The sequence below is a fragment of the Marmota flaviventris genome, chromosome 1, assembly GCF_047511675.1.
Source record: "Marmota flaviventris isolate mMarFla1 chromosome 1, mMarFla1.hap1, whole genome shotgun sequence".
Taxonomy (NCBI): domain Eukaryota; kingdom Metazoa; phylum Chordata; class Mammalia; order Rodentia; family Sciuridae; genus Marmota; species Marmota flaviventris.
This window is the reverse complement of record NC_092498.1, coordinates 200,078,568-200,091,372: the sequence shown is the minus strand read 5'-3', so window position 1 is coordinate 200,091,372 and position 12,805 is coordinate 200,078,568. Positions and strand designations below refer to the sequence as shown.

Below are 12,805 nucleotides of genomic sequence, written 5' to 3'. Positions count from 1 at the left end.
AACTGGCCCCATTTTCAAGGGTAGAGATGTTGTGTGAATCACCTAAGATTGTACTTTCTAAGACTCCATCCCCTTTCCACCTGACACCCTTGTCACTTTTGTCCTGTGATGCATTATTGCCTTCTCTGTAATCACTTTTTAATCATTCTACTTTGAAGAGATTGATCAGACTTATGTTGATATTTAATAATCATTTGACCTTGATGCATATATAACTTAACTCTTCAGAATCTGCCTGACTTACTAGCTTGCTTAGAAATGTGAACTTTGTTCAAATGTTACTAAACATCCATTCTTATGAGAATGCTCAACTTGGGTTGCTCTCTTTTTCCAGACAGCGTCATTCAGAAAATGAAGTGGCATTTTAACTATGTAAGTTCCTCTCAGATAAAGAGCAGCTTGGAGAAAATTCAGGAGGAGCTGGAGTTCCAGCCTCCAGTAGTTCTTACTTTGGAGGACACAGATGTGGCAAATGGGATGATGAACGGTCACATACCAATGCACTCGGAGCCTGGTAAGTGGCCTGATTTTCTCTGATATTGATGAATATGAAGTGATTCTATGTATTTCAAATAGATTTTTTTAATATTAGAAATGTATACTTGAGATGGGAGGATATATGTTGGGAAGAAATCAGACTGATTCTGTTTCCAGGTGTTCATTATATAGACCTTGACAGTTCTGATAGTGGGTAGCTTTGAGAGGATGCTTTCTTTTGATGAAATTCAAGAGTTGAGAAGAGTGACTTGGGAGGTTGTTTTCTTAATTAGGGTGAAATCTGTAAGTTTAAATTTTGCAAATGATATACCTTCTCTTTCACTAGAAGCTACTCATTGAATCATATGGATATATATATATATATATATATATATATATATATATATATATATATATTTTTTTTTTTTTTTTTTTTTTTAAATATTTATTTTTTAAGTGTAAATGGACACAACACAATACTTTTATTTTTATGTGGTGCTAAGGATCGAACTCAGGCCCCGCCCATGCTAGGGGAGTGCTCAACTGCTGAACCACAATCCCAGCACGGATTTATACATATTTTTACCTCATCACTTAATGAAATGTTGCAAATCTCCACTGAGAATCCCTGTGTACCTTCTTGGAGAGAGGGCTGTGGGAATGGGTGTTTTGATAGGTGCCAAGGCTCCTAGTGCTGTTGCTGTCTGGCTCTCCATGAGACCTGGAGAGCTCCCTTTGTCTCAGTGGATTTCACAGTCCTCATCTGAAGAATGTGATGTTAATGACATGATCACAGTGGCCCAGTACTTTGTAACTTTGGAATTAACACCATTAGCCACTTAGCACATAATGAAGCATGATTTTTTGCATTCCTAGTTTTGTAATCACATAAAGTTAAACTAATATTTAAAGTAGATATTTACTAAGGTATTCTAAGAATTTCATAATGATGTAAGAGCTGAATCCCCTGAGAGATAGAGCTGTCTACACTGTAATAGTCTAATTATTTCGTTTTTAACTATTTTGTACTAAACTCATTGCTTGAATTTAAAAAGTGGTGTATTAAAAATGTTCATGTTTTTGGCTTAACATTGTGTTTTGGTTTAATATGTTTCAACCAGTAAGTTCTTAGATTGGCTCTCATGCCAATCAGTAAGTTGTTCTAATTTGTATTGGGAGAACATTTAACTTTTGTAGAAAGAAGACTGGGTAATTGAATCCCAAGTTTCTCCCTAAACACAGGGATAACTTTATAATATATGTTTTGTTTTTTAAACACTTAGATAAGAGAAGCAAATCCAGAAAGTGTCAGCTTGCCTTCTTTCTAGGACATTTTTACTGTGGTTTGACTCATCTTATTGTCCTGAGGCTAGATCTTTACAGGTAGCATGTTCTGTTCTAATAGGAACTTTGAATTACTGAGTGAAAACTCTAACACACTAACAATAGGCATAAGTTGTGTTGTGGCCAGGGCTATGAGAGTGTGTGTGGGTGTGGTTGTGTGTGTACATGCTCATGAGCACACACATGCACACGAGTGTGAGAAATGTAAGGACAAGAAAGGATGATTTTAGAAGAGCATAGCAAGAGAATGGGTGGGACACCATTTAATTGTGTGAACCAGAATCCACTTCAACAGTTATCTTTCAGGAGAAAATGGAATATTTGTTCTAATTACAATTCCAGAAACAGCTTATAGCCTAAATAATCAATGTTTCCCTCCTCTTCCCTATTATTTTAGAATTAAAACCACATTTATTTGTCATCAGTCTCTTTAGATGCACACATTACCCTGAATATTGTCTTTATAAGAAGAGTGGAACATTTTACAAGCTGGGGGTTGAGGCATCTAATAAAAAGCCAGCCTTAGCAACAGCGAGGTGCTAAGCAACTCAATGAGACCCTGTCTCTAAATAAAATACAAAATAGGACTGGGGATGTAGCTTAGTGGTTGAGTGCCCCTGAGTTCAATCCCCGGTACACACCCCCACCAAAAAAAAAAAAAATCTATCAGAATTTGACACCCAATACAAACAAAGCCATGGTCCTCTCTTATAGCAGAAGTTGTTTAAAATCATAGTTTCTCCATCTATGGTCGATTGACATGTTTGTACCAGTCCGTTCTTTACTGTTGGGGGCTAACCTGTGCATTTTAGGTTGTTTAGAAGCATTCCTGGCCTCTGCCCGCTGGATGCCAATAGAAAATGTCTCCAGACGTTATCAAATATCCTCTGGGCAGCAAATCACTCCATTTGAGAACCACTGCTCTAAATAGAAAGGAAATAGGCACTTGAAAACCTGCACTTGCCTATAAAAGGGCTTACTGGAAGATACTCACCTCAGATTTCCAGGTCCATTCTGTCCTTCATTTCTTGCCTTTTTTCTTCTAACTTCTGCTGCTTTTAAAATTAGCATGTTTGTAATTTTGTGTTTAACATCATAAACCTATCATTAGTGGAGGTCTAGTTAATGGCTTTGCTTGTCTTTCTTTCATATAGATGTTATTTTCTCTATAGACACTTATTTTTTCTTTTCATTGTGAAGCTCCTAATTTCCGAATGGAGCCAGTGACGGCCCTGGGGATTCTCTCCCTCGTCCTCAACATCATGTGCGCTGCTCTGAACCTCATTCGTGGTGTTCATCTCGCAGAACATTCTTTACAGGTAACCTCTTTTTTTTTTTTTTAACAGTTTAAATTGAAGGACACATCTAAGAAGAAACTAGGATATATTTTATTTATAAAGTTATTATGCACTGAGGTTTAAAATTTTTAAAATTCAAATGAAAATTAAAAAATTTTATACTTTGTAGTAAGTTGAACATACATGGAAATTGCCTGCTGGGATATTAGTATAAAATGGACAACTCAATTCAAGGATATTGGACTACCTTGTTTTCCTTGGGAATACAGGTGTCTTTCCAGGGCATAGATTATTCACCTATGGCAAACATCTGATTCAGACTTTAAGGTTAAGTCTCTTTTTGCCCTGGGAGAAGGTTGTCCTACAGTCTGATTTGTAAAGACCTGTATCACTAGGATAGGATAGAGTTCTTTGTTGGCCTGCTCATCTCAAAGCAACTTTCTGTTTCATTGTTCTTTGTTTTGTCACTGGGGATTGAACCCAGGGCCTGGTGCATGCTAGGCAAGTGCCCAAACACTGAGCTACATCTCCAGCCATTTTTATTTTATTTTGAAATAGAGTCTAACTGAGTTGCCCAGTCTGGCTTCAGACTTTTGATCCTCCTGCCTCAGCCTCCCAAGTAGCTGGAATTACAGGTGTGCACCATCATATCCAGCTCATTGCTTTTTAAAATATGTTTTTGGATTTTGAAGAATTTCAAATACTTTTTAAAGGAACAGAATCACTATTAGTATAAGCAAATAGATATTGTTTTAAAAGATAGAGCTATAATGCTGATACCTTCATATGTGGAGGCCATAGTCTAAAGTGCAGTGGATGTTAGACCTCAGAGACTGAGGAGAGTGTGGAGAGTGGCAGCAGGCCTGTTACCAGAGTGGTATTTGCTTGATAACACATCTCATCTTTGACCAGTGTTTGGTGTGGTTTCCACTCTTAATTGTTTGATTATTAATAATCAGATATTTGCCAACTGTTTGTAAAACTAGAAGAGATGCCAATAAGATGGTTAAGACCTTGTCCCTGAGGACTCTTGTGGTACAAAGCGTAGTGTGGTGACAGCACTGAGGACGTGGCAATGGCTGGGGCTGGGAGGAATTAGAGAAATTGTGGTATTGACAAAAAGTAGGATTTTGAGAGGTGGAGTGATTGTGGGCTCATTACAGGTTGAGGACTTAGATCTGTGGGGACAGGAGGGCACATGGTTTATCTAGTTCATTGAAAATAGTTGCATGCCAGCCCCTGATCTGGTATATAAGAGGGACTTAGGTCTCATTGTGCTGTCAGCCATACCACACTGAATGAGGGTTAAAATGCTCTGGGTTATAGTGTTTCATCTAAATATTCTTTCCTTATGTTTCTTGTACTTATTTTAGGTTGCCCGTGAGGAAATTGGAAACATTCTGGCTTTTCTTATTCCTTTCGTAGCCTGTATTTTCCAGGTGGGTGAAGTGTTGATGGCCTTATTTGGTTGTTCTGGAATTATTGGCAAGTTTTAGATCCTGCTTTTGTTCTACCAAGGCCTTGGTTCAAATCCTGGACCGTACTAAGTGAAAGGATCTGTGGCCCATCCTGCCTAATTCTCTCATTTTAGAGGAGGAACTTTAGGCTCAGAAAGGGAAAGCCACTTGTCCAAGGCAACAGGGCCACTGAAAACAGCGGAATAGGAACTAGGAATTTGGGTTTGATTCTCTAGAAGGGAGGGATGAGGTTGCAGGGTAAGGCAGGATGTTACCCTGTGTTTATTCTTGGGACAATTCAAGTGCAGAAATATCCTTCTGTATAAGGAGCAGAAAGATGTGTTTTGTTTTGATTTTTTTTAAGTTGTTGATGGACCTTTTATTAATTTATTTATTTATATGCAGTGCTGAGAATTGAGCCCAGTGCCTCACACATGCTAGGCAATTGCTCTACCATTGAGCTACAACCCTGGCCCTGAAGATGTGGTTTTTAAACTTACGACTAGGTAAAAAACAAAAAAATTACAGGTTCTTTAATAGTAATACCTTCTGACTCAAATCTATCCCTAGGAAAATTAGTACATTAACTAGAGGGCTTGGATTATTATTTAGTTATTTTCATACCAGCTGAGTACTTAAAAGGGGTAGCATGATAAGGAGCTTTTGCATTCCTTGTAGACAGAGTTAATTCTAGCAAAAACCCAACTCAAATTCTCCATTCTTGATAAAATTTTAATACTTTCTTTACATTCTTAAGCTTTTTTTTTTGCTTTTGTTTTGTTTTTTAATTAAAATTTCTGGCTGGGCACGGTGGTGTATGCCTGTAATCCCAGTGGCTTTGGAGGCTGAGGCAGGAGGGTCCCAAGTTCAAAGCCAGCCTCAGCAAAGGCGAGGCACTAAGCAACTCAATGAGACCCTGTCTCCAAATAAAAGACAAAAAATGGCTGGGGATGTGGCTCAGTGGTTTAGTGACCCTGAGTTCAGTCCTTGGTACCCCTCCACCCCCGTGGGGGGAAAAAGTGTCTGTTCTCAGGGCACATCTTAGAATGTTTTTTTTTTTTTTTTTTCAAGAATTACTTGATTGTGCCAAAAGAAGCTTTCAACCCTAGATTAAAAATGCACTCACTTTTTAGGAATCTGGTCTCTAAAACCTTGGGTATAGCCAGCAACAGTTTTCTAGAGCTGGCATTTCAGGGCTGCAGGGACCTTACAGTTCCACCTTCATTCCTTCAGCTGTGCTCCTATCCTGGATCTCTCTCTCTCTCTCCCCTGCTGTAGCTTAAGCCCTGTTGATTGCTTTATGATCTGAGAATATGCTTTATTTTTCTTAAAAAAAGAACAAAAAAACTCTTTCCAGCTTTTGCAGAATAAGAATAGCCCCTTTTCTGTGAGGTCACCCTACATGAAATACGTTACTCTCTCTTTTGGGAGAACTTTCTCTGACTCAGAGATGCTTTTGAAGATGTGATTAAAAAAATGTGCCCAAGGGAACTGAGTTGTGACTCAGGAGAAACCAAAATAGTAAAATCATGACTTTCACCGGCTTGCTTGCCTGTCATGGCTCCCTGAAGAAAAACTTCCCTTGGAGGCTAGTCAGTCCTGCTGGGAGACCCTGGCTATCTGCCCACTCCCCACAACCCTCTCCCTCTCCTCTGCAGCCTACAGCCTGGATACCATTTTTTATGTCTTCAGCTTCTTTCCAGCATTCCTGCTGTAAACGTCTGTTTCACTTTCCTCTTTTTCAAATCCTGTCTTTCATCCAAAGATCAGCAGCAGCCTAACCAGGAAGTTCAAGCTTCACTGTAGTGAATATAATTTAATTAGTGAATGCATGTGAAATGATGCTGTTGGTGGCACCTGCAGGAGGTGACTCTTGCACCTAATCTTGTGGCTGTTTGATTATCTCTGATTGGTTGTGTTGTGTGGTCTCGTTTCAGTGTTATTTGTACCTGTTCTACAGTCCAGCTAGGACTATGAAGGTGGTGCTGATGCTGCTCTTTATTTGCCTGGGTAATGTGTACCTGCATGGGCTGAGGAACCTCTGGCAGATCCTTTTCCACATAGGAGTGGCTTTTCTATCTTCATACCAGATACTGACAAGACAGCTTCAGGAAAAGCAGTCTGACTGTGGAGTGTGAGGACACCATGGATCCTTTGATTTTCTTTGGAGAGTCAATCTGTGTTTCCCTTCTTGCTTCTCCAAGTTCACCTCAAGTTTCCATGCTTAACGTTCCTTTCAACTAAACTGGACTGAAAAACCGAGATTGGGGATTTCTAACAGGTGCTGTGGAAATCATGAGGTCACTCAATACCCACCTGGTCTTGGTTGTGTGCTGAGCATCATTGCAGAACCTCTAGTTGAGCATGTTTACTTAGGACAGCAGAATCCGAGGGCTTACATAGAAGGAGAATTATTGGAAGATCAGAATGGAAACATTTTGGTCTTTTAAATTAAATGATACAATAAACTACTAAATTCAATAATACTAGTTTTAGTAATTGGCACTTGTCTCCAAGCAACTACTTTAAAACGTAAATAGTGTAAATGTGACTTGGTTAGTTTTTTACAGAGGGTCAGTACAGGGTGAATTAAAAACTTAAACATATAGTTCATGGATATAAGCTAGGTAAATTTTGTTTACATTTTTGATAACTTAGGTTTGATATGCCATTGAAATATTTAAATATATTTTGGATATAAACTGAACTTCATTTAGGGTGAAGACAAAAGTAAGCCAAGAAAATGGTTAAGAAATCTGAGGTCACTTAATTTATAGATAACCTTTTATGGTGGTGGGACTGTGGGTACAGAAATGTTGTATATTTATTTTCAGGGTGTATCAAAATATTTTAAAAATTAATTGATTAATCAATACTGTTGAATCATAAGCTTATAAGCATGAGCAGACCATAATTGACCACAAAGTGGAGTAGGCAGATGGTGTGGATTCATACTTCTCAGCCCCAGTTGGCAGAAACTCCTGGCATCAGCCTTTGAAATAGCAGCTGAATGCCTGTCATTTTAATGGTGATGACTATGTGATCCAGTGTGCCTCTTCCCAAAGGCCCCCAAGTTAATTACTCCTCTACATCTTTCCTGATAATCTTACTTAGATCAAGAACCTCATTTTTTTTATTAATAGTAATGTTAACTTTTTAAAACTTTATTAAGCTATAACTGATACATGGTCTGGAAAGTTTATTTCATTGTCAAAAAAATTGATTGGTCATCATTTTCCTAAATATGGCTCAGAATGAGATCCATCCTTCAAGTCTCCAGAAATTTCAGCCTGGGTTGTCAGGCTCAAATGGCCCAGGAGGTCATTTGGGAGTTTGCTCTTTGGTTGTTTTGGTAGAAGTCTGGAATCTGAATAACTCAACCACAATTGCATGGAATACTTTGGGTTGAATTATGTAACTTGATAAGCTAAAATTCTATTTTGATAATTTTTAAAGTAGAAAACCATTGTGAGAGTGATTGAGTTGGTGGGGAAGCAAGAATGTAGTTTTAGAGAATTCAGATTTGGTTATTATTGGTATTGTTATTGAGCTACCTTGGTATCATTTTAAGAAACACAAGTTTATATGACGCTGAACTGGATTGGGAAAATGTTGCCATAGAAACTTTATTTTCTTATAATAGAATTTTCTATTTTTAACCAACTACAAAATATCTGGATATGAAAAGTATATGGGCAGCATCCTCAGACATAAACTTCAAGGTTATATCTCCATTGACTTTGCATCTTCAAAATTTCTACATACCTGACAGATAAATTTTCAGTTTTCCTGGGAGATAATTTTGAAGAGGCAGTTAAGATAGAATGGGAAGTCCAGAGGAGAGAAGAATCCTTTTAAATTAAAGCACACGCACAAAAAAAGCTTTAAAATTTGATAAGAAACAGCTTTAAAATATATTGTTTTTGAGCCAGTTTGATGTTGGTGTTGCTGTGTAGCCTGCACCCCATGTGTTTTGGGGTCTGAGACTGTGATGCCCATTTAACAAGCAATAAAGAAGCAGTCCCTGAAGATGAACCCTTGTTGGTGAAGCTCTGCGCCCACCCACCTGTGCACCAGTGGAGATATTATCTATACTTGATTGAATGTGGTCTTAATCAGGTAACATCTAGTCGGGGTTTGAGATTTATTTTTTCAAACATAAGGAAAAAGGTGTACTAGAAGAACAGTGTAAATAATGACCACAAGAACATTGTTTAACTGAAATCCCGCTAAAAGATACCTCAACCTGCTGGAGGGAGAGACTAATGACAGGAAAGAAGTCTGGTGATTTCCTCCAAGGGAAATCCCAGGATTGGGGTTGACTTAGCTCAGACTTGGAGATTTGTAGCCCTTTGTGTGATGCTGATGACAGAAAGCTGGTTCCACGTCCCAGGAGTTTTCTTTAGTCCACCACGGATCCACTGCTGTTCTGGCACCTTCACTGTCCCAGTATTTGATGCTACTCGCCTAACCATCTCATGGGGCCAGATCTAGCGACAAAGGAAGCAGTACTGAAAACAAAACCTTAGTGGTGTCTTCTGAGATCAGATGCTGTGAGAGCTTGAGCTTCAGAGAGTGTTATATCTCTCTGTAGCACCAGGGCAGGAGTGTGGCTCCGTGCTCTTAGGCAGGATACAGAAGATTCTGTTTTACTCTTCCTGCGGTTGGCCTTATTGTGCTGGTGGAGACAACTGGGGCCCATTTGGGGTGGCATTCCCTCTCAGTGCTAGCAGTGTGACCATAGACACCTGATTTTGCCTCTTAGGAGTGCACCCATTATCTGTGAACTCTGTTGACATGCCCTGGGGAACATAGCCCAACATTTTCAAGTTCCTTAAGGGATGGGGGAAAGGGTTTCTGGAGGAGTGCCAAAATGAAAGCAGTTAGTCATTTCAGTAGGCCTTACCCCTTAGCTCCTCTGTTCTTTCTTAGGTGCTCTGATTCTCCAACTCCCCTGCCTTTTTCCATCTCTGCCTACTACACTCCAGACCTAGGGATAGAGGTAGAACCAGAGTCTCTAAAGAGACAGGAAAGCCACTGAATTGTGATTGAGAGGGTAGGCAGAGGGACTTCAGAATGAGAACAGACTGCATTGAGGCTGGCCCTCTTAGCCTGCCTGAGAGTCAGGCCTCAGGGAGGATTAGTACTTTGGTGGTCAGCCCTGCTCAGAGTCAAAGATGATGGCTAACAGGCCACAAATGGCTGGCTGTTTGGGACAGGGGGGTTAGGGGAGCTGAACTGAGGGCTCTATTGTCTGCTGGAAGATAACAGCCACCCCTTGGCATGCAGCGGGTGCATGTTGCACCTTATCAAGGGATGCCATTTACTGCTCCTTAACTAGCAGTTGACTGCTAGTAACATGCAGGACAGTGGCTCTCAGAGAATCTGCTATATGCACAGTCTAGCACAAGTGAGGATAGGGATGGGAGTGATTACTGCAATCAAATGTGCCCAGCAAACCCTGCTCATTCATTGCTTATATTCCAGAATCCCAGGCAGAATTCTACACAGGTATGGGGAGCTCTGCCTGTGTACCCTGACTGCTAATAATAATGGTGGAGGAAGAGTATGTGGACATGCCCTCAAGGGATGAGGCGTTGGAAGGTGTGCATTGATCAGCTGACCAGATGACCTTGAGATTGGCTTGTTTCTTCCACTCAGTCCTACATCACAGTGGAAGTCCCTGCCTGTCTGGCCTCAGTTTTCTCTTCTGGGAAATGATGAAAACATCAATCTTCAATCCTGTATGCTGCTGTGAGAATCAGCAGTGGTAGTGGAGGGTAATACTGGGTGATACATTGTTCATGTGCAGGAGGAGGAGGTCTTTGAGTCAACCTGGTCCTGTAGGCTCTGGGTGCATTAGGCAGCTTGGCACAGCCGTGTCTTCTGACCTTTGCAAAAAGGCCTTTTATGAGACTGCAGTGCAAAGGACCTCATTCTTTCATTCCAGAAAGGTAGTGGCCTCTGTTCCCTTGGACCTCCTGCTTCCTAGGCACAGAGCTCCTGGTAGCATTGGCATTGGGTTTACTCCAGGATCTAAGGAGGCCCATTCTGTTGGTTGGACCAAACCTCAGTGTCTATCACCAACTCAAATTAGCAGACCTTTAATTCTCCTATCTGGGAACAGTGATATCAAACTTCTGTTGCTGGGGAAACCTCATTAGCAGGGAACGTGTGGAAAGGGGCTTGTTGTTAAAATCTGGGAATGGTTGGATATGGAAACATCTGCCCATGTGTACTGATGTCAGAGCTTTGTCTCACAAGCGCCTTTTATTTTAGGGTAAAATTATCAAACCCATTCTGTTCCTTTAACTTGTATGTGGTACATATGACCTTTAGCCCTTACATTTGTATAATTCTGGGATTGCTTCAGAAGTATTAGCTAATGAATTATTAATATGACTTAACCCCCAGGATTCAATTTTATTTAATGGAATTTTCTACTAAGAGCATAAAAAATTGAGGCTGATCTAGCCAGGGGAAAACCATTTATCTTACATACTCATTTCCAGTATTTGCTGTCCTTGTCATACAAGCTTCTTACTGTTTTCATGTAACAGCAAAGATCTATTTTGAGTACATCATGGGTACATTTTAACAAACTTTCACATAGTGATAAAACCTAAACTCGTGTCAGTGTACATACAGAATGTTGTATAGCCATTTATATACTATGTATATATAAATTAAATGAGGTGGCTTCAGAAGTGGGAGAATAAATCTAAGGTGTTTATTAATGTGTGTGTTTGTGTTTGTACTGTATGAACAATTTGGAGATGTAGGTCCTTTTTCCTATGTGGTATGAGGTGGGCCTGATGAATAGGAAGGGAGTATTGAGAGAAGTGACATTTTGGTTTTCTTGTCCAGTGACATCTGGACAGGTACAGTTCTTTGCAGGAGTCCCCAGCCAAGACAGCAGTCACAGTGCTGCCTTGGGGGCTGGGCTGCCTGCCTTCTCTGCAGACTCTGTCCCCACCTGCTGTGTGTCTGTAGGCAGGCATATCCCCTGCTCTGGGTTCTGGGCTTCTGTCTGTACTGAGGGTGATGGAAGTTTTCATCTTCTGGGACCAACCTGGTCACAAAATGACCACCAGGAGGCGCAGCTGCTGGCCTCATCATGGGGTTCCCAGCCAAGAGATGGTGTCCTTTTACAGATGCTTTCCTGCAGCAGCTGACAGAATTCCCAGAAAGGAAGCAAGTGCGCCATCCTCTCCTGACCATCTTTCGTTTAAACATCGGGGCTGGAAGTTCCAAGTATCCCTACTGTATCTATCTTGAGCCCAGTTCTTTTGGAGAAAGGCAAAGCTTCCAAAATAAGTATCAAATTATTAGATTTGGGATTTGAAGGTTAGCAAAGCCTTGTTGCTCAGGTGGGGAAGAAGAGACTTGTCCCCTGGGCTGGAACAAGGGACTGCACATAGGCTGGCAGCATTCTCAAAGAACAAAAGGGAATCTTAGCCCATGAAGATGCCCGTTCTGTGCTAGGAGGGCTGGGTGAGAAGTTCACGCTGCTGGGTTGCTTTTTTATTTATAGGCCCCACCCCTTGAAGGTCAAGAAGTGCCAAGCATCTTTGGGCAGTGCTGGTGGAAGAGAAGCTCAGAGAGGAAGGGGCCCACCTGCATGCACCCAGCAGGGAGGCCCTGTCTGGCTCTGCTGAGTCAGCTGTAAGACATTGGATCAAATATGCAAGGCCAGATCTGTACAGTTCATTGAAGAACAGGAAAAATATCCTTTTGGCCTGGGGTAGAAATGTTCTTCTTCTTTTTTTTTTTTTTTAGAGAGAGAGAGAATTTTAATATTTATTTTTTAGTTTTCGGCGGACACAATATCTTTGTTTGTATGTGGTGCTGAGGATCAAACCCGGGCTGCACGCATGCCAGACGAGTGCGCTACTGCTTGAGCTACATCCCCAGCCCAGAAATGTACTTCTTAAACAAAAACATCACAGGCACAACCCTTAAAGCAAAATAGTTCATAAATTTGTAAATCTTATTTGTAAGGTTTCATGGACAAACTTAATGGGAGATGATATTTATAATGCTTAAAACCAATAAGGGTTAATTTAGAAGCAGTTTTTGTAAATCATCGAGAGAGACAGAAGTCCTGATTTTTTTCTTAACTATCTTTATCTTTCTCTCTCTTTTTAAAAAATATCTTTATTTTGTTTATTTATTTTTATGTGGTACTAAGGATCGAACTCAGTGCCTCACAGGTGTGAGGCAAGAGCT

The 12,805-nt window shown here is 40.4% G+C and overlaps 1 protein-coding gene across 6 annotated transcripts in view; it reads left to right on the top strand.

Annotated features, from left to right (window-relative positions):
• Positions 1-11,313, top strand: part of Sec22c (SEC22 homolog C, vesicle trafficking protein) — a 33,147-nt gene extending 21,834 nt beyond the window's left edge. For 5 of the 6 annotated variants that reach the window (XM_071600130.1, XM_027932444.3, XM_027932441.2 and 2 more), the window contains exons 4-7: positions 335-514; positions 3,022-3,140; positions 4,493-4,558; positions 6,514-11,313. In XM_071600130.1, the coding sequence (XP_071456231.1) occupies positions 335-514; positions 3,022-3,140; positions 4,493-4,558; positions 6,514-6,714 (566 nt within the window). In that variant the 3' untranslated portion in view covers positions 6,715-11,313. The remainder of the gene's footprint in view (positions 1-334; positions 515-3,021; positions 3,141-4,492; positions 4,559-6,513) is intronic. The other variant, XM_027932446.3, reaches the window with a different exon arrangement.
• Positions 11,314-12,805: the final 1,492 nt, after the last annotated feature.